The sequence below is a fragment of the Eriocheir sinensis genome, chromosome 61, assembly GCF_024679095.1.
Source record: "Eriocheir sinensis breed Jianghai 21 chromosome 61, ASM2467909v1, whole genome shotgun sequence".
Taxonomy (NCBI): domain Eukaryota; kingdom Metazoa; phylum Arthropoda; class Malacostraca; order Decapoda; family Varunidae; genus Eriocheir; species Eriocheir sinensis.
In genome coordinates, this window is record NC_066569.1 from 9,122,892 (window position 1) to 9,142,866 (window position 19,975).

Here is a 19,975-nt window from a genome sequence, read left to right on the forward strand (position 1 = left end):
CAGAGAAAAAGAAAGAAAAAATACAGCCATATATAAAAATGTGTGAGAATGGAAATAAAAAATAACACCAAAAACAAATGTAGAAATCCAGAGAAAATAAAAGAAAAAAGAAAACTAAGTACAAAAAAGTGTAAAAATGCAGAATAAAAAGAAAAAAAAATACATTAGAAACAAAACTGTAAAAATGCAGAGAAAATAAAAATAGAATAAAATAAAGAAAACCATAAACAAAAAAAAGTAAAAAAAATGAATAAAATAAATAAAAATGCTAAGAAAAAATAACACCAAATACAAAAAAATATACAAAAATGTGGAGAAAAGAAAAAAACAAAACAAACGTGAAAAAAATGCTTATCAATGACTATCTAAATAAAAATACACAAATGAAACCCCAAAACACGAAAAAAATGTTGATCAATGACTATCTAAATAAAAATACAGAATCGAAACCCCAAAACTTGAAAAAAATGTTAATAAATGACTATCTAAATAAAAATACACAAACGAAACCCCAAAACATGAAAAAAATGTTAATAAATGACTATCTAAATAAAAATACACAAATGACACCCCAAAACACGAAAAAAATGTTAATAAATGACTATCTAAATAAGAATACACAAACGAAACCCCAAAACATGAAAAAAATGTTAATAAATGACTATCTAAAAAAAAATACACAAACAAAACCCCAAAACGTGAAAAAAATGTTAAGAAATGACTTTCTAAATAAAAAAGACAAATGAAAAAAATGTTGATCAATGACTATCTAAATAAAAATACAGAATTGAAACCCCAAAACACTCACTCTCCTTCCTCTTCTTCCGGTCCAGCATGCCATAGGCCGTCTCCTTGTCCACTGAGTTGGCGAGCGAGAGTGCGTACGCCACGATGGCCAGGTCGTACGGGTCGGTTACGTAGGCCAGCTCTCTCTCCAGGTACCTGACAAAGAATAATAAAATAAATGAATAACTCTATAGCGACCCGAAACTTCTCGGATTCAACTTGTAATACGGCCCTTAGTCTTTGCCGAATGGGGCGTCACAAACACCAAGCATTGTCCCTGTATACTCACCGGACTGCATTGGTGCGCGCGTTATTGGCATGGGAGCGCACGTTACCCTGCAGCGTGTTAATTGTCTGCTCCAGGGTGATGAGGCAGTGGGCCGTCAGCGTAATGTTCTTCTGGCCACGCTCCTTGTTAGCGTACATGTATGGGGACACCTTCTTGTCTAGGGGGATGCGCTCGTAGTCTGGTGTCTCCCTGAAGGCGCCAAGCACAGGGTCCTGCCACTTGATCATCCACGCCACGGCCTTGGAGATGATGTTAGGCTGGATGTAGATGTAGTTCTCCCAGTCCTGGAACTGTGCCTGCTGCAGCATTCGTGTGGTCCATGCCGTCAGCCTGGGGGGAGGAGGAGAAGTGTGTAAGTGAGGCTTGGTCATCGTAAGTCATCCCTATTTTTATTTATTTATTATCTTTTTTACAGTAAAGGAAGCAGCTCAAGGGCATAAAAAAAATAATTGAAAGAAAAAAGTCCACTAATCACTGCCCCTATATAAGAGTGCATAGATGAGTGGCCAAACGAGAGGTCAGTTTCAGGAGAGGTGTCTCGATACTCTCCTCTCAAGTGTAGCATTATACCCCTGCGCTTTCTTTTCCATCTCCATTCCTCATTTTCATCACTATATTTGTACTCCTGTTTTATCTGTGTTCCTCTTTTTCAACACTGTACCTCTGCATGCCTTTCCCTTTTCTGTATTCCTCAACATTCCTGCTGGCATAAATAAAACTTCCCTTCTAAACCACAACACATGCAGCATCACAGACTTCCCTCACCACCACAACCAGAACCACTCATTAATCAATTATCAACATTCACCAACACCACCATCACTACCACCCTCACCCCCACCACCAGCACTCACCACACACTCGGGCCAGCAGTGTCCCAATTCTTGAAGGCACCCTCGGGACTGAAGCGGTACATGATGGCCGCCAGCTCCACGTTCAGCTGGTCAAACACCTCCTGAGTGTTGGCGTAGTCCAGCTGGTTGGTCAGACGGAGGTAGTGGAGGGTCCAGAGGTTAGCGCCGAAGTTGAAGGTGGACGCCTCAGTGCCTCGGAGCTCCTTACGCAGCATTTGGAGGGTGTCAACTGGCCGCTGCAATATAGAGGAAGGGGGTTGTTATGGAGGCAGGGGGAGGTTATAGAGGAAGGGGGCAGTTATGTTTATGTGTAAACCCCAAAATGTTAGAGTATACAGACCTCACTTTCAGCCCCGTTCCAACTCCAAAGAAGAGTCCACTCACCTTGTTTGGGAAGGACGGCCCCACCACATCACCACACAGGGACACGTGACCACGCGGAGACCCAGCCACGAATCGACGGAAGATGCTGAGAGGGATGACGTAGGACTCCTCGACGATGATGTCCATGTACTCGTAGACGACAGCGCGGTTTTTCAGGTCGAGAAGAGTGGAGGTGTGACGGTTGATGGTGGCTCCCTCAGGCTGCGGAAAAGTGATGGGATGTGTGTGAGAGTGACGGGGAAGACTGTGTTAATGACCGGAAATGGTTAACCAACAGGTGACGGTATATTCAAACTAACCATATCCCTGTGTCAAGGTCAAAGGTCACTCGGTGTAAAAAACAGAGCCAAAGAAGTTAACATACAACATGATCCCCGCTGCTACTGAGTTAACTAGAATTACCTCCACAGTGAGGGTGACGGTCTCCTCATCTCGGCCGATCTGCGTGATGGCGGAGATGGTCAACTCTATCTCGCCCTGGTCCACGGTGGCCACAATGGGGAAGATCACCTCTTGGCTGGTGTCGGCATTCACCTGCAATGCACACACTCGTCACAACAGATACATGCACACATAATGACATACTATTACTCCTGTTATTATTATTAGTAGTAGTAGTGCAGCAAGAACTCAGTTACTGGATGCCACCAAAACAGAATACCGCTCATGACAGAATTCAGACCCTCCAAACTCCCTCTGGACCCACCGAGATGAGGTGCTGGTGGTCGCCGGCCTCGACACGTGGCCGGTAGAAGTCCACAACTCCATGCTCCTCGACGGCCACGAAGCGATGAGTGTCGGCCCCGTGCAGAACCAACAGGATCATCATCTCCTGCGGCAAGTTGTTGAAGACCATGATGCGCATCCCGACCTGTTCTCCGCGGCGGCACGAGTCTGGCATCTCCAGGGATATGTACATGGGGGGCATGGCGGAGTACTGGAACGACGGAGGAGTGTGTAAGTCAGTAGTTTTTTTTTTATTTTATTTTTTTTTTTATTTATTTTTTTTTTTTTACAACAGAGACAGCTCAAGGGCACACACGAAAAGGAAATAATAATAAAAAAAGACCACTACTCGCTGCTCCTATAATATATCAAAAGAGGTGGCTGAAAGAGAGGTCAATTTCGGGAGGAGAGTTAGGCTGGTATTATAAGACCAAACTACCACCAGGGTCAAAAACTATTCCTAAATGTCTTATAATTATGAACCTTAGTATCACACATAACACATGACAACATACACAAAGAAATCACAACACAACAAACACACACAAACGGTTCCACCTCTCAAATCCACTACAGTCGCCCCTCAAATAGTATGGTTTCCAATGGTTCGGTTTCGGTTTTATGTGGATTTTCATGGAAGATTTTTTTAGGATTTTAAAATTTCCCGTCAAGCAGGAAATTTAAAAATCCTTAAAAGATCTTCAATGACAAACTGTATAAAACCCAAACCGATCTATTGGAAACTGTACTATTTGAGGGACGACTGTATCACACATAATACATGAAAACATACACAAAAAAATCACAATACAACACACACACACACACAGTCACTTCCACCTCTCAAATCCACTATTTCCAAAACCCAAAAAGGAGATCAGTCAGGTTCTAATGAAGGGGTATTTTAGGTTCATGGTAAAGAGGAAGGGTCAAACTACCATCAGGGTCATAAAACTACCCCTGGAAATGCCCCAAAAAATCTCCTATGAAAATCTTGGGCATCAAACTGTGTACGTATATGGCTCATCCCTCCACACACACACACACACACACACACACATACATACATACCCCCAGTGGCTCGTCGATGAGGCCAAAGCCAAATTTCCTGGACATGCTGAAGGCGTTGAGGACATAAGGGTCGTCCACCTTCGGAAGCTCTATATGGTTCTGCTCATGCCCCTTGTGTCCTGTTGGGGGGAGGAGGAGGAGGAGGAGAGAGGAAGAGGAGAAAGATGAGAGGTGGAGAAGAAAGATGAAAGCAGGAGGAGAAAGATGAGAGAAGGAGAAAGATTAGAGAGAAGGAGGAGAAAGATGAGAAGAAGATCAGAGAGGAGGAGGAAGATCAGAGAAGGAGCAAGATTAGAGAAGGAGGAGGAAGATCAGAGAAGGAGCAAGATTAGAGAAGGAGAAGAAAGATCAGAGAAGGAGAAAGATTAGAGAAGGAGGAGAAAGATCAGAGAAGGAGCAAGATTAGAGAAGGAGCAGAAAGATCAGAGAAGGAGAAAGATTAGAGAAGGAGAAGAAAGATCAGAGAAGGAGAAAGATTAGAGAAGAAGGAGAAAGATGAGAGAAGAAAAAAGATTAGAGAAGGAGAAGAAAGATCAGAGAAGGAGAAAGATTAGAGAAGGAGGAGGAAGATCAGAGAAGGAGGAAGATCAGAGAGAAGGAGGAGGAAGATCAGAGAAGGAGGGAGGAAAGGAAGGGGAGAAAACAAAAAGCAAAACAAAAACAATGAGAAATCAACAAAATTCACTGATACATAAAAAATAACAATAGAAGAAAACCCATAACAAAAAAAAGTGATATACAAAACAAGCCTTGTCACACACACACACACACACACACACACACACACACACACACAAAACAAAAAATTCCATAGTCATCACATAAGAATTTAATGTGTGTGTGTGTGTGTGTGTGTGTGTGAGTCAATACCAGTAGCCGACGCTTTGCAAACACACACACACACACACACACACACACACACAGCCTCACCAATATTCATATCGAGCCACAACCAATCACCGTCCTCCGTGTCGAAGAAATCGGAGAACTTGACGTAACGCTCAATTCGCCACTCCACCTCCGTGTCCTCCAGCGGATCAAAGCCTGGCAGGGAAATATATTGTACAGGAGTCTGATGATGATGACGCTAATGATGATAATGGTAGTAATGATGATGATGATGATGACTTAAAGGGAAGAGAAACTAAACATCTGGTAATATTTTCTCTCTCCCTCAGTTCTTAACCCCATGACTGTGGATTTCCTACAGTCAGACCTCACCAAGCTACAGGAATGGAACAAAAAGTGGCTGCTACAATTCAATGAAGAAAAATGTAAAATCCTGCACCTTGGGAGAGGATATCCAGCACACCAATACCACATGGGAAACACTCCACTATCCACCACAGAGGCAGAGCAAGACCTGGGAGTATATGTTACCAGGCTATAACTGAAAGCCAAATCCGTGCCAATCACAGCGGACGGGTTAATTCTATCCAGACACCTACAATAAGTGATATGGGTTGTAATGCCAAGAAATGCAAAAATATCCGCCCTATGATTGATACTTACACCCCACTTCATCAAAACCATCAGCACAGTCCTCGACCCCGTCACAGCGCTTGTAGGTTGGGTAGCAGCCCCCCATCATGCAGGCGGAGTACCCATCGCTGTCGTTGCAAATGTTTCCTGGGGGAGGAGTACACAGCTTGGGTCATCGCTAGGCACCATCAAATTTGTGGTGTGGGGGATATTTCAGTGTATGGTAGATTCCTTAACCCGGTAGCAGCGACGGGCCAAATTCTATCATCTCTACCTTCCTTCTTTTTTTCCTCTATCTTTCTATCTTTTCTATTTTCTTTCTTATGATCTTCCTTGTCTTCCTATCTTCACTAACTTTCTATCTTCTATGTCTGACTAATTTTCTATCTTTTCTTCCTATCTTTTCTATCATCTCTACCTTCCTTCTTTTTTTCCTTTATCTTTCTATCTTTTCTGTTTTCTTTCTTATGATCTTCCTTGTCTTCCTATCTTCACTAACTTTCTATCTTCTATGTCTTAATAATTTTCTCTTTTCTTCCTATCTTATCTATTTTTCTATGTTTTCTTTCTATCTTCTTATCCCCACTACCTTCCTATCTTTGTTTTCCTTTATTCTTTATTTTTCTTTATCTTATGTTTTCCTTTCTTCCTTCCCCTGTCTCCCCATTCGCCCACTCACTCTCGTAGCCCGGCACCACTCCCAGGGACGCGTCGGAGAGCACCACAAGGCCGTTGAAGTCAAAGGTCCTGTTAGAGTCGGGTCCGTAGTTCCCTGAGGTGTAGTACTCAACCTCCTCGGGGTGGAAGCCTTCGCGGGGCCTCCAAGCCATCTTGTGCATGGTCCTGGCGAGGGAGTGAAGGAGTGGAGTGCATGGTTATGGCGATGTGATTTTTATGGTCATATGGCGTCGAATGAAGTCTCCGTGGAAGCTCGTGAAAATATGTATGAAATTTAAGGTGCCTGATATATTTAACAAGATATGCTAATAGTATTGGGAGTAAGTGACTGGCTCATGACACTGCGATTTCTGTAAGTGGCTGGCTCATGGTACTGCAACTTCAAAGATCATATAGTGTTGGATCTTTTATTTTTATATTTTTACAGTATAGGAAACATCTCAAGGGCCCCAAAAAGAAAACAATAATGAAAAAAAGCCCGCTAATCACTGCTCCTATAAAAAGAGTTCGTAGGAGTGGCCGAAAGAGAGGTCAATTTTGGGAGGAGAGGAGAGGATGACCTAAGGAACTAAGGAGAAAAGTAGAGATAGAAGATAGGACAGAGGACTGGATAACAGGAAGGAGGACACAGGATAGATGACAGGATTACAGGGAGGAGACAGGATAACAGGGAGGAGTAGACAGGATAACAGAGAGGAAACAGGACAGAACGCAGGATAACAGGAAGGAGGACACAGGATAGACGACAGGATTACAGGGAGGAAACAGGATAACAGGGAGGAAACAGGATAACAGGGAGGAGTAGACAGGATAACAGAGAGGAAACAGGACAGAACGCAGGATAACAGGGAGGAGGACACAGGATAGACGACAGGATTACAGGGAGGAGACAGGATAACAGGGAGGAGTAGACAGGATAACAGAGAGGAAACAGGACAGAACGCAGGATAACAGGAAGGAGGACACAGGATAACACAAAACAAACTCTAATCCTGTACACCATAACAACATAAACACACACACACACACAAACACATACCTGGCATTAATCGTAAACCCATGAAGCGCGCGGAGAACCGAGGCGTGGGAGAGCTCGTTGCCTCCCCTCATGGCGTAGGTGAACTCCCTCACCCCCGACACGCCGTAGAAGGCCCCGGCAGTGCTGTACGTGCCCAGCTCCACCGAACGCTTGCTGTGGTCCTTGTCCTGGTTGATGACGAGCCTCACCTGTTGACGGGAAGATGGGGTGTTCGATAGTGATGAGTGGAGTGGTGGAAGAGGTGGAAGGGAGTAAGTGTGGATGGTGGAGAGAAAGTGATGGTGAAGAGAGGAATAGAAAGAAAAGTGAGGAGAAAAGTGAGGAGGAAAAATAAGGAAAAATGAAAAGTTAGGAGACAAACAGTGATGGTGAAGAGTGGAATAAAAAGAAAAATGAGAATGACTACATGTGGAAGAGAGTAAGGGTGGAAGCTGAAGAATGGAAACGGAAGAAGGAAAAGTGAGGAGACAGTGATGGTGAAGAGTGGAATAGAGAGAAATGTGAGAATGACTAGATGTGGAAGAGAGTAAGGGTGGAAGCTGAAGAGTGGAAACGGAAGAAGGAAAAGTGAGGAGACAGTGATGGTGAAGAGTGGAATAGAAAGAAAAGAGAGAATAACTACATGTGGAAGGAGACAGTGATGGTGAAGAGTGGAATAGAGAGAAATGTGAGAATGACTAGATGTGGAAGAGAGTAAGGGCGAGGTTCAAATCCACGCCCTCAAATTACCTTGTGCTTGGAGACACCATCGACAGGAATGGTGATGGCGTCGGAGATGATTTCATGGGTCTGGGTGACGTGGTAGACGAAGATCTTGAAGGCCGGCGCCATCTCCGAGCTGACCGGGATGGACAGGGTCTTGACACTGGCCCTGTTGAATGTGGGAAGCACCTCCTTGCCGGCGAACAGGATCATCTCCTTGGCCATAACCTGACGGGAGGGAGGATTGTGTGGTTGCTTTCGCAGGGGTTGGGATTGGGGTAAGTGTAGGTCCTTTCACAGGGGTTGGGATTGGGGTAAGTGTGGTTGCTTTCGCAGGGGTTGGGATTGGGGTAAGTGTAGGTCCTTTCGCAGGGGTTGGGCTTGGGATAAGTGTAGTTCCTTTCGCAGGGGTTGGGATTGGGGTAAGTGTAGTTCCTTTCACAGGGGTTGGGATTGGGGTAAGTGTGGTTGCTTTCACAGGGGTTGGGATTGGGGTAAGTGTAGTTCCTTTCGCAGGGGTTGGGATTGGGGTAAGTGTAGGTCCTTTCACAGGGGTTGGGATTGGGGTAAGTGTAGTTCCTTTCGCAGGGGTTGTCTAGGTTTCTACTGGTGGTTTCATGATGGACACTCAGGAATGACATAGAGAGAGAAGAATGGGAGAGGAAAAAGGAGATGAAAGGAAAGCAAAAGAAGAGCAGGGAAGGGAAATGAGGGAGAGAAAAGAAGCAGAGGAGAGAAATTCTAACTTTTTTTTTTTAAAGTCTCCGCCTATCGCGCCGGTAGGTTTGCTTGACGGGCCTGGATGGTATTCGGCCCCAGCCCGTCATGGTGCAGGCAAGTGTTTATAGTGGCGCCATCTTCTCTTGACTCCATCTTTTACCTTTCTTTCACTCCCAGAAGCAAAACGAAATGAGCGCAGAGGAAGACCAGAGAAGGCAAACACGAGGATTTCTAACCATAATTCACCGTCAATCGTGTGTGAAAATCCTAACCTAACCTAACCTAACACCCTCCGTACCTTCACCCCCAAAGGCAACAGAGTACCCTAGCAGTAGTTTTGGAAGGCTTCTGCGATATGAACTGGAAAAACACTTGTGACAACCCAACGAAACTCCTCTCGGCCCTTGCAAAATAGTAAAACAAGACCCTGAAGCTATTGATAATGTGAGTCTCCCTTCTGTGGTGCCCGACTCAACTCCCTACCATGTAACAGAAGACAGGATAACAGGAAGGTGGAGACAGGATAACAGGGAGGAAACAGGATAGAAGACAGGATATCAGGAAGGACACAGGATAAAAGACAGGATAACAGGAAGGAGGAGACAGGATAACAGGGAAGAGGAAACAGGATAGAAGACAGGATAAGAGGGAGGACACAGGATAGAAGACAGGATAACAGGAAAGAGGAGACAGGATAACAAGGAGGAAACAGGATAGAAGACAGGATAACAGGGAGGAGGCAGGATAGAAGACAGGATAACTCTCTTTGTTTCTCCTTCCACTTTTTTAACCCGTCCGCCGCGATTGGCACGGATTTCGCCTTCATTGGTAGCCTGGTAACATATACTCCCAGGTCTTTCTCTGCCTCTGTGGTGGGTAGTGGAGTGTTTCCCATGTGGTGTTGGTGTGCTGAATTTCCCTTCCCAAGGTGCAAGACTTTACATTTTTCTTCATTGAATTGTTGCAGCCACTTTTTGTTCCATTCTTGTAGCTTGGTGATGTCTTCTTGTAGGAAATCTGCAGTCAAGGGGCTAACACCACCTTTGCGAGACTCACATCTATGGTGTCTGATTCAATTCCCTATCCTGACCCCACTCCCTTCATCTCTCCCACTTCTAACACGACCTCCCTGAGACTCACTTCTATGGTGTCTGTTTCAAATCCCTATCATGACCCCACTCCCTTCATCTCTCCTGCTTCTAACACCACCTCCCCGAGACTCACCACATAGTTGAAGGACTCCATGTTGAAGTTGGAGCGCACATGGAACACCACAAACTCGTCCACCGACACCCCCGTGCTGCTGGACTCGACGCCGATGTACTGTTTCTGTAAGGGGGAAAGGCGGGGGATGAAGGGGAGGGCATTGCCAGTGCTATCATGTCATTCAGAGCTGCCCACAGATTTCGACATAAACAAAAGGTCCCAAAATAGTGATCCCAAGGCTTGTCACAGCTCCCCACAGACTTCCACATAAATAAGAACAAACCAGATAGTGTTACCAAGTTATATAGAGCATTGTCAGTGTTACCATGTCATTCAGAGCTGCCCACAGATTTCGACATCAACAAAAGGTCCCAAAATAGTGATCCCAAGGCTTGTCAGAGCTACCTACAGATTTCCATACAAATAAAAACAAACCAGATAGTGTTACCAAGTTATATAGAGCATTGTCAGTGTTACCATGTCATTCAGAGCTGCCCACAGATTTTGACATAAACAATAGGATCCAAAATAGTGATCCCAAGGCTTGTCAGAGCTCCCCACAGACTTCCACATAAATAAGAACAAACCAAAAAGTGTTACCAAGTTATTTAGAGGTACACACAGCCTTCCACACAAACAATAGCCATCAATATAGTGTTACCAAGTCTTGTTAGAGCTCCCCACAGACTTCCACTCTATAAGAGCCTTCAAAATAGTGTTACTGAGTCTTTCAAGATATTAAAGACTACACCTCAAGCAAGCTTCTTTTCTATTGCCATCGTTCTATCTTGAAATAACAGAAAAAATAACATAACCTAACATTATTTTCATAGTTTATCGTACACTAATCTCACCAAGCTGTTCTATCTCTTTCACTACTAAAGAAAAAATAACAGATAACCTAACATCATTTCCATAGTTTTCCGTACACTAACCTCACCAAGCTGTTCTATCTCTTTCACTACCAAAGAAAAAAATAACATAACCTAACATCATTTTCATAGTTTATCGTACACTAACCTCACCAAGCTGTTCTATCTCTTTCACTACTAAATAAAACATAACAGATAACCTAACATCATTTTCATAGTTTTTCGTTCACTAATCTCACCAAGCTGTTCTATCTCTTTCACTACTAAAAAAATAAGATACCCTAACATCATTTTCATAGTTATTCGTTCACTAACCTCACCAAGCTGTTCTATCTCTTTCACTACTAAATAAAACATAACAGATAACCTAACATCATTTCCATAGTTTTTTGTACACTAATCTCACCAAGCTGTTCTATCTCTTTCACTACTAAAAAAATAAGATAACCTAACATCATTTTCATAGTTTCTTGTACACTAATCTCACCAAGCTGTTCTATCTCTTTCACTACTAAATAAAAAATAACAGATAACCTAACATCATTTCCATAGTTTTTTGTACACTAACCTCACCAAGCTGTTCTATCTCTTTCACTACTAAATAAAACATAACAGATAACCTAACATCATTTTCATAGTTTTCCGTACACTAATCTCACCAAGCTGTTCTATTTCTTTCACTACTAAATAAAACATAACATAACCTAACATCATTTTCATAGTTTTCCGTACACTAATCTCACCAAGCTGTTCTATTTCTTTCACTACTAAATAAAACATAACAGATAACCTAACATCATTTTCATAGTTTTTCGTTCACTAATCTCACCAAGCTGTTCTATTTCTTTCACTACTAAATAAAACATAACAGATAACCTAACATCATTTTCATAGTTTTTCGTTCACTAATCTCACCAAGCTGTTCTATCGCTTTCACTACTAAATAAAACATAACAGATAACCTAACATCATTTTCATAGTTTCTTGTTCACTAACCTCACCACTGTCCTATCTCTTTCACTACTAAAGAAATAATAACAGAAGAAACCCTAACATCATTTCCATAGTTTTCCGTACACTAATCTCACCAAGCTGTTCTATTTCTTTCACTACTAAATAAAAAATACCATAACCTAACATCATTTTCATAGCTTTTCGTACACTAATTTCACCCCCAGCAGTAGCACCACACAGCATCTTACGTGTGGGGAGTAGTATGCCAGGGCCTGTGCGCTGGCAGAGGCCATGGACCCATCATCGTCCTGGTACGCGGCAGTGAGGACAAGTTGGCTCGCCTTTTCTGGGACGTCCATCGTGAAGTGGAAGACTCCCTTCTCGCGGTATTTCTGTGGGGCAGTGAGTCTTATACATATATATATAAGAATAAGAACCGGGAGAACGAGAGCAAGAAAAAGGAAAAAAGAAGAAGAAAAAAGAAGAAAAAGATTAAGAAGAAACGTCACATCAAGTCAGTCAAATTGAAATCCAACCTCACTATACCAAGTAAATAAATAAATAAATGAAATAGAATAAATGGAAAGAGAGAAAGGAAGGAAAGTCATATCAAGTCAACCAAACCCCAAGCCAGGTCCAAGCTCACCTCAAACTGCTGGTTACCCAAGAACATGAAAGAAGAAGAAGAAGAGGAAAAATACGTCACATCAGGTCAGTCAAACTCACTATAATCAATCAATCAATAAAAACAAAATAAATAAATGAAATAATATAAAAGATTTGATTTGATTCATTTATTGAGATATACACATACATATAACAGTATACATATATAGCCTCAAAAGGATGAAGGCACCTTTGATGACTAGGAGAGAAAGAAAGGAAGGAAAGTCATACCAAGTCTCCCAAGCCAAGTCCAAACTCACCTCAAACTGTTGATTACGCAAGAACATGTCCATCTTGCGCTCCACCAGCTCGTCGTCGGAGAGGTAGCGGGAGCCGGACTCGGAATCAAAGTTGTTGTTATATTCGAACACGGACTCGTCGTAGTTCGGGTCGTCGGCCTTCACTGCCTGCAGCCGCTTGTTATATCGCCACGACTCGTCCAGGAACGCCTCCTCCTCGGTCTCGGCATTCGCTTGAGGGATCTGTACGAGGGAGGCGAAAAGGTGCATCACTGACCTATCTTCTGGCATCAATCTTTATACTGTAACTGGATCAGAAGGGGAAAGGGGTATCATTGACCTCTCATTCCTTTTTCTATTACTGAAGGAGCACCTAGGGGGCTTTTGGAATGGAAGAATAGGTGAAAATGAGCAGGTGTGCGGGAGTAAGGATGAATGCCGGCAAGTGGAATGGCTCACACCTGGGGTTTGGGGCATCCAGGTGTGTTTTGAGCCTTTTATTATACTCTAAAATCTCTCCTCTATTACCATATTCTTTTCCCCCTTCAAATGTTGCTTCTTCACCTTCTCCTCCTGCTTACCTCCACCTCGAAGACAGTCTTTCGTCCTCCACCTTCCAACACGGCCTCGCCCTTCACTACCATCCGTGAGTTCTTTAGCTTCTCCTGGCTCAAGGGCTGAAAGTCGTGGTAAGACACAGCAATCTGCAACCACGGGGAGAAAAAGAGGAACACATGAGAATACGCTAACACACTAATACCAAAACTTCCTGCACCGAGGGTCATATTCTTAAACATCTCGGCCCCCCATCACACGCACTTGACGAGGATTTTGCAGGCGTTTCGGGCATTTCCAGACGCACTTTTATGTCCCTAGTGGTAGTTTGACCTTTCTTCTGTACCATGAACGTGATAAAACACCCATGAAAACCCGATCAATTTCCTTTACGAACTTTGGGAATAGTTGACGTGAGGAGTGGAAGCGTCTGAGAATACTGATCCGAGCCCTACAGGGACAGACAGGGGGCCGTGTTACAAGAAGCGAGAAAAATGAGAAAAAATCAACACTCACACAATCCATTTCAGAACATATATCAAAACATTTCTGAGTTTGGCCCATCGCTGCTACACGATAAAGCCACAAATTTGGCCCATCGCTGCTACACGGTTAAACAAGAAATAAAAGTGATACAGAAACAAACAAATAAAATAAAACAAAACATACAAAAACAAATAATATATAGTACACAACACAGACATTACCAAAGCACACACACACACACACAAACACGACATCTACTCACAGAGGCCGAGAAAGGCATTCCGGGCTTGAAGATGAAAGGCGAGGATCCCAGGAACATACAGTTGACGGAGGAATTGATGATCTTGCCGTGGGTGAAGCCGGTCCCATTGATGCCGGTATAGATCTCGTATATCTCGGCCTCCAAGCGCACTTCTGACCCGTCGAGCTTAGGGACGTGCCGAGCCACCTCCTCCATGGGGAAGCTGAATTCATCCTCCGAGTCAAGCTGTTGGTGTACGGAGAGGTGGTGGTGACGGGGGTTTAGGTGAGGTTTCTGTCTTTGTCCTAACTTTAAGCTGTTGATGTGTAGGTTTGTTATGTGAGGTTCCTGTCTTTGTCCTAACTTTAAGCTGTTGATGTGTAGGTTTGTTATGTGAGGTTCCTGTCTTTGTTTTCATAATTTTAAGCTGTTGATGTGTAGGTTTGTTATGTGAGGTTCCTGTCTCTGTTTTCCTAATTTTAAGCTGTTGATGTGTAGGTTTGTTATGTGAGGTTCCTGTGTTTGTTTTCCTAATTTTAAGCTGTTGATGTGTAGGTTTGTTATGTGAGGTTCCTGTGTTTGTTTTCCTAATTTTAAGCTGTTGATGTGTAGGTTTGTTATGTGAGGTTCCTGTCTTTGTTTTCCTAATTTTAAGCTGTTGATGTGTAGGTTTGTTATGTAAGGTTCCTGTCTTTGTTTTCCTAATTTTAAGCTGTTGATGTGTAGGTTTGTTATGTGAGGTTCCTGTCTTTGTTTTCATAATTTTAAGCTGTTGATGTGTAGGTTTGTTATGTGAGGTTCCTGTCTTTGTTTTCCTAATTTTAAGCTGTTGATGTGTAGGTTTGTTATGTAAGGTTCCTGTCTTTGTCCTAATTTTAAGCTGTTGATGTGTAGGTTTGTTATGTGAGGTTCCTGTCTTTGTTTTCCTAACTTTAAGCTGTTGATGTGTAGGTTTGTTATGTAAGGTTCCTGTCTTTGTTTTCCTAATTTTAAGCTGTTGATGTGTAGGTTTGTTATGTGAGGTTCCTGTCTTTGTTTTCCTAATTTTAAGCTGTTGATGTGTAGGTTTGTTATGTGAGCTTCCTGTCTTTGTTTTCCTAATTTTAAGCTGTTGATGTGTAGGTTTGTTATGTGAGGTTCCTGTGTTTGTTTTCCTAATTTTAAGCTGTTGATGTGTAGGTTTATGTGAGGTTCCTGTCTTTCTCTTCCTAACTTTAAGCTTAACTTAAGTTGAAATTCAACACTCGCATAGACCATAAAAATGCCACAGACAACAGAACGCTGGGGTTCCTGAGGACGAATTTACATAACTGCACACCTGACATAAAACACAAAGCTTACGACACACTTGTGGGACCAACACTGGAATACTGCTCCAAGGTGTGGGATCCTTACACACACAGAAACACTGATAGGTTAGAACAAATCAACACCAAGGCGGCAAGGTTCATTACAAACAATTACACTCGAACGCTCGGCATCACAACACGGATCAAACAACAGATAAACATGGAACCTCGTCACATACGCAGACAAGCACACAGACTTACACTAATGTACAAGATCACAGACAGTCACGTTGATGTTTAGGTTTGTTAAGTGAGGTTCCTGTCTTTATCTTCCTAATTTTCTTTATTGTTCATTTGTCTTGATGTATTTTATAATTTTCTTTATCTTATCTTCATCTTCCCATATTTCTATCTTTTTTTTATTTTCCTTTCTCTATCTACTGTATTTTCCTATCTTCTTTATCTCTCTATCTTCCCTTTCCTCTTGTCTTCCTATTTTCTTTATCTATGTATCTTCCCTTCCTATCTTCTCTTTCGTATCTTCACTATCTTCCCACCTTCTCTTTCTTCCTATTTTCTATCTTTTTGTATCACCCTCAATCTATTCTTTTCCTCATTTCAATCTTTATTTTTTTTGTATCTTTCTATCTCCCTATCTTCCTTTCCTTTCTATCTCATCCTTTCTTTTATTTCAGTTTGCGTTTTCTCCCTTCTTACACTCATTCTCTTTTTTTTTTTAATCTCTCTTTGCTCCAGCTTACCTCTGTTGCCTCTATCTCATTCCTCCTCATTCATATCTTTCTTCTTTAGAGTCTTCAAGAAACTGCGTAAGTTATCTAGACTACAGCAAAGGATATGATGTGCCTAGTGGAAGACTCACTGGGTGTGGCAGGGTGATTGTGCAAGCAAATACATGCGATGTGTTGATGTACCAAAAAATGTGCTACACTCTGCTATAATACTGGCCACAGCGGGAGTGCATCAAGGGTCTGCAATGAGCTGCCTATTGCTTGGTACAGTCATCCCTCACATAGTACAGTTTCGGTTTTATACGGATTGTCACGGAAGATCTTTTAGGATTTTTAAATTTCCGGCTCATTGGGATATTTAAAAATCTTCTCAGAAACTCCACATAAAACCAAAACCGAACTATTGGAAACCGTACTATTTGAGGGACAACTGTATCTCTGTGGATCAGGTAGTTCGGGTGATTAAACACAATGTAAGCAGAGACGGGTTTAGGAGACACTGCACATGTTACGTCTTATGGGTGACATGGTGACACACGTTACATCACGGGACAGGTGCACGAGGAAGCTTAACACAGTGCTGGAACGCTGACAAGAAAGGTCCAGAAATATCTTTTACCTGACGGTCTGGGTGACTCAAACCACCACGACGAGGACGGAACAGGCGCTTCAAACCATGAATGAAACACAAGTTAATAAAGTTATCTCTATCTCTCTCTCTCTCTCTCTCTCTCTCTCTCTCTCTCTCTCTCTCTCTCATGATTTTTTCCATTTAAAATTCTCTTGTTTTGAATATTCCTGCACCACCCATAAGGTAAAAATCAAGGTGGTCTGGTTTGGTGACACAATAAACTGTAATAATAATAGTAATAATAATAATAATAATCATAGTTGTTATTTCACCTCCAGTCCCTCTCCTAGCCTCCCTCTCCCTCCACCATGGGTTTACTCACGGGGGTAAAGTCCTGCTGCATCACATACTTCCACTTGTCCTGCCCGCGGCCTCGGATGTACAGCCGGACCGTGGCGTTGCCGTAAGTGCCTTTGTCGTTGGAGAACTCGCCGCCAAACTCTCCGGTGATGGCCTCGTCCGTGTCCAGGAAATACTTGGGCATGAACATCTTGACCTGTGAACAGTTTGGTGTTAGCGTTACTCACCTTCGTCCTCAGCGCTCAACGTGGTCAGCATGCAGAGTTCACAGATTCACAGGACATTAATTTTTTTTTCTTTTTTTTTTTACGTCTTGGCCTAGAGCACCGGTAGGCTTCTTCCCGGTGGATCCTGATGGTCAGTCCAAGGCTTCTTCCCGGTGGGTCCTGATGGTCGGCCCAGCCCTTTCTGGCGCAGGCGAGTGTTTATAGTGGCGCCATCTTGCACTGGCTCATGCTGCCCTCCCGGAGCTCATCTTTAATCCTAGAATCTAGAGTCCAGGTTGATAGGTGGTCTTCTGGACAGCATGTGGGTAGTTTTAAGCCACTCGGCGGCGGCTGAAAAATCCCAGCTTGGTGGCACTGGTCGGGGATTGAACTTGCGTCCTCCTGAATGCGGGGCCGTCTTGCTATCCGTTCAGCCACCGCCTCCCCATTCACTTATTATCCATGTAATATTATTGTTACTCACGTCACTTCAGTTCAACACCTTTATTGCCCAAGTCCAATACCTTACCTAATACTATTTTCTATCTGCCCAATTAATAATATCACCTATCTTTTCTATCTACTTTCTTTTCTTATATTCTTTATCCTTCTATTTTTTCTTTCTTCCTATCTCATTCTCAATCTCCTCCTGTCTTCTATATTCCTATCTTTCAATCTTACTATCTTCTCTATCTTCCTATCTTATTCTCAATGTATTCCTATCTTCAATACCTTTCTATCTTCTCTATCTTCCTATCTCATTCTCAATCTCCTCCTGTCTTCTATATTCCTATCTTTCAATCTTACTATCTTCTCTGTCTTCTAATCTTTTCTATCTTCCTATCTTCAATATCTTTCTATCTTCCTATTTCATACTCAATCTATTCCTATCTTCAATATCTTCCAATCTACTCTATCTTCCAATTTTCTCCATCTGTCTCTTTCTTCCAATCATATTCTTCCATTCTCTGTATCTTTTTATCTCATCCTTGACACATTCCAATCACTCTCTCACCTCAAAGCGCGGCGTATACCACTTGTCCACCTTGATCCGCTTGATTTCCTCCTGCCCGTTGACCAGCGCCTTGATGCCCCACCACCCCACTTTCGGCAGGAACGGCAGGTCGAAGCTCATGGACACCACACCCACATTTGTCGGGCGTGAAGGCCAGCGTCTCATCACATAGCCGTCGGGGTCCTGAGAAGGGGAAGGACAAGGGTATGAGTGTGTGTGAGTGTGTATTTACATAGCTGTGTTTACCTAATTGTAGTATACAGTGCCTGAGCTTGACTCGTGTGGTCCTCCCTCCATATCTATAGTTGTCCAGTCTTTCCTTAAACTGTTTGACACTCTGCAATCACAACATCTTCCCTTAACCTGGTAGCAGCGACGGGCCAAATTTGTGGCTTTACCGTGTATGGGCCATTGCCATGATATAAAACCCAAAAAATAGATGATGCATAAACTGATCACAAATGCGTTGATATATATTATGAAATGGTTTGCGTGAGTGATGATTTTTTCTCATTTTTCTCGCTTAGAGGGACCATTAAGAAACATGATCCCCGCTGCTACAGGGTTAATCCGTTTCCCCCATTAACTGTGTGTGTGTGTGTGTGTGTGTGTGTGTGTATTTTTTCCATTTCTATTACCATTTCTACTAGTTTTATTGTTTCCTATACCTGCTTTTTTGTCGTTACTGCTCCTTTTACTCTTGTTACTATTATTTTCTACTTTTTCTTCTTCAATTATTTCTATTCTTTCCTTTCACTATTTCCATATCTTTTACAGGAAAGGAGGCAGCTCATGGGTCAAAAAAAGACCAAGTGACTCATATACTCAACCATGTGATTCATCCACTTATTCTCTTACATGTATACTCAATAACTCATCACCTCATTCATCAGCTGACCCATATATCATATACTCAACCATGTGATTCATCCACTTATTCTCTTGCACTTATACTCAATAACTCATCACCTCATTCATCAGCTGACCCATATATCATATACTCAACCATGTGATTCATCCACTTATTCTCTTACACGTATACTCAATAACTCATCACCTCATTCATCAGCTGACCCACCACATGAATCACCAAACAAATGACTCACAATGGACAGCTTATTCAGTGACTCGTCCCCCCACAGCCCCGAATCGCTACTCACCAAGATGTACACGTCAACTGGGTCATCAAAGGGCTTGAGATCGGTGGTGAGGAGGATGATTCTGAAGCGCACTGTTGGAGGATGAGACACGAGGAGGTTAGGAGGGAATAGAACTGCTTGAATACACACATACACACACACACAACAGGCTAAGAGATAATGAAGAAAGGTCAGGTGATGGGAGGAAGGGAGAAGGGATGGGATATGAAGCAGGGTATCGTTAGGTTATGGGGAAAGGTTGAGAGGTAATACAGGAAGGTTAAGTGATGGGAGGAAGGAAGAAGTAGTATTTTATGGAAATGTGGGGAGGTTTGGAGGTAGTGCAGAAAGGCTACGTGATGGGAGGAAGGAAGAAGGGATGAAAGATGAGGTACAGTATTTTGAGGTGATGGGTAAGACTGAGAGTTAATGCAGAAAGGTTAGGTGATGAGAGGAAGGACAAAGGGACAAGAGACGAAGTACCACATTTTGAAGCAAAGGGAGGAAGGAGGAAGGCATGGGAGAGTGAGTGGAGTATTTTGTGGTGATGAGGAAAGGTTTTGAGGTAAATGAGACTTATAGGAGGAATAAAAAAAAATGAAAGGAAAGGCATAGAGAGAAGTGATGGGAAAATGAGAAAAAGAGCAAAAAATTGAGGTGGAGGATGAGAAAGCAATAAGAGGAGGAGTGATGGGT

At 42.7% G+C, this 19,975-nt stretch overlaps 1 protein-coding gene and 1 long non-coding RNA gene across 5 annotated transcripts in view; one reads left to right on the forward strand and one right to left on the reverse strand.

Annotated features, from left to right (window-relative positions):
* The window catches only part of LOC126986367 (CD109 antigen-like), a 31,162-nt gene that overhangs the window by 6,972 nt on the left and 4,215 nt on the right, over nucleotides 1–19,975 (reverse strand). The window contains exons 5-25 of one of the 2 annotated variants that reach the window (XM_050842421.1): nucleotides 19,301–19,371; nucleotides 18,141–18,323; nucleotides 16,942–17,115; nucleotides 16,608–16,655; nucleotides 13,972–14,196; nucleotides 13,250–13,372; nucleotides 12,690–12,911; nucleotides 12,012–12,155; nucleotides 9,956–10,060; nucleotides 8,039–8,239; nucleotides 7,310–7,497; nucleotides 6,272–6,435; nucleotides 5,623–5,739; nucleotides 5,041–5,154; nucleotides 4,111–4,229; nucleotides 3,020–3,250; nucleotides 2,716–2,847; nucleotides 2,314–2,514; nucleotides 1,930–2,165; nucleotides 1,076–1,405; nucleotides 809–942 (exon numbers count right to left, since the gene is read on the reverse strand). In XM_050842421.1, the coding sequence (XP_050698378.1) occupies nucleotides 809–942; nucleotides 1,076–1,405; nucleotides 1,930–2,165; nucleotides 2,314–2,514; nucleotides 2,716–2,847; nucleotides 3,020–3,250; nucleotides 4,111–4,229; nucleotides 5,041–5,154; nucleotides 5,623–5,739; nucleotides 6,272–6,435; nucleotides 7,310–7,497; nucleotides 8,039–8,239; nucleotides 9,956–10,060; nucleotides 12,012–12,155; nucleotides 12,690–12,911; nucleotides 13,250–13,372; nucleotides 13,972–14,196; nucleotides 16,608–16,655; nucleotides 16,942–17,115; nucleotides 18,141–18,323; nucleotides 19,301–19,371 (3,462 nt within the window). The remainder of the gene's footprint in view (nucleotides 1–808; nucleotides 943–1,075; nucleotides 1,406–1,929; nucleotides 2,166–2,313; nucleotides 2,515–2,715; nucleotides 2,848–3,019; nucleotides 3,251–4,110; nucleotides 4,230–5,040; nucleotides 5,155–5,622; nucleotides 5,740–6,271; nucleotides 6,436–7,309; nucleotides 7,498–8,038; nucleotides 8,240–9,955; nucleotides 10,061–12,011; nucleotides 12,156–12,689; nucleotides 12,912–13,249; nucleotides 13,373–13,971; nucleotides 14,197–16,607; nucleotides 16,656–16,941; nucleotides 17,116–18,140; nucleotides 18,324–19,300; nucleotides 19,372–19,975) is intronic. The other variant, XM_050842422.1, reaches the window with a different exon arrangement.
* Nucleotides 14,355–15,127, forward strand: LOC126986370 (uncharacterized). Of its 3 annotated transcripts, none has more exons than XR_007739640.1 (3): nucleotides 14,355–14,747; nucleotides 14,805–14,844; nucleotides 14,902–15,127. It is a non-coding gene; the product is annotated as an uncharacterized LOC126986370 (long non-coding RNA). The 3 variants fall into 3 exon arrangements; XR_007739641.1 differs by lacking the exon at nucleotides 14,805–14,844 and having other exon boundaries at nucleotides 14,355–14,676; nucleotides 14,734–14,790; nucleotides 14,845–15,127; XR_007739642.1 differs by lacking the exon at nucleotides 14,805–14,844 and having other exon boundaries at nucleotides 14,355–14,676; nucleotides 14,734–14,790.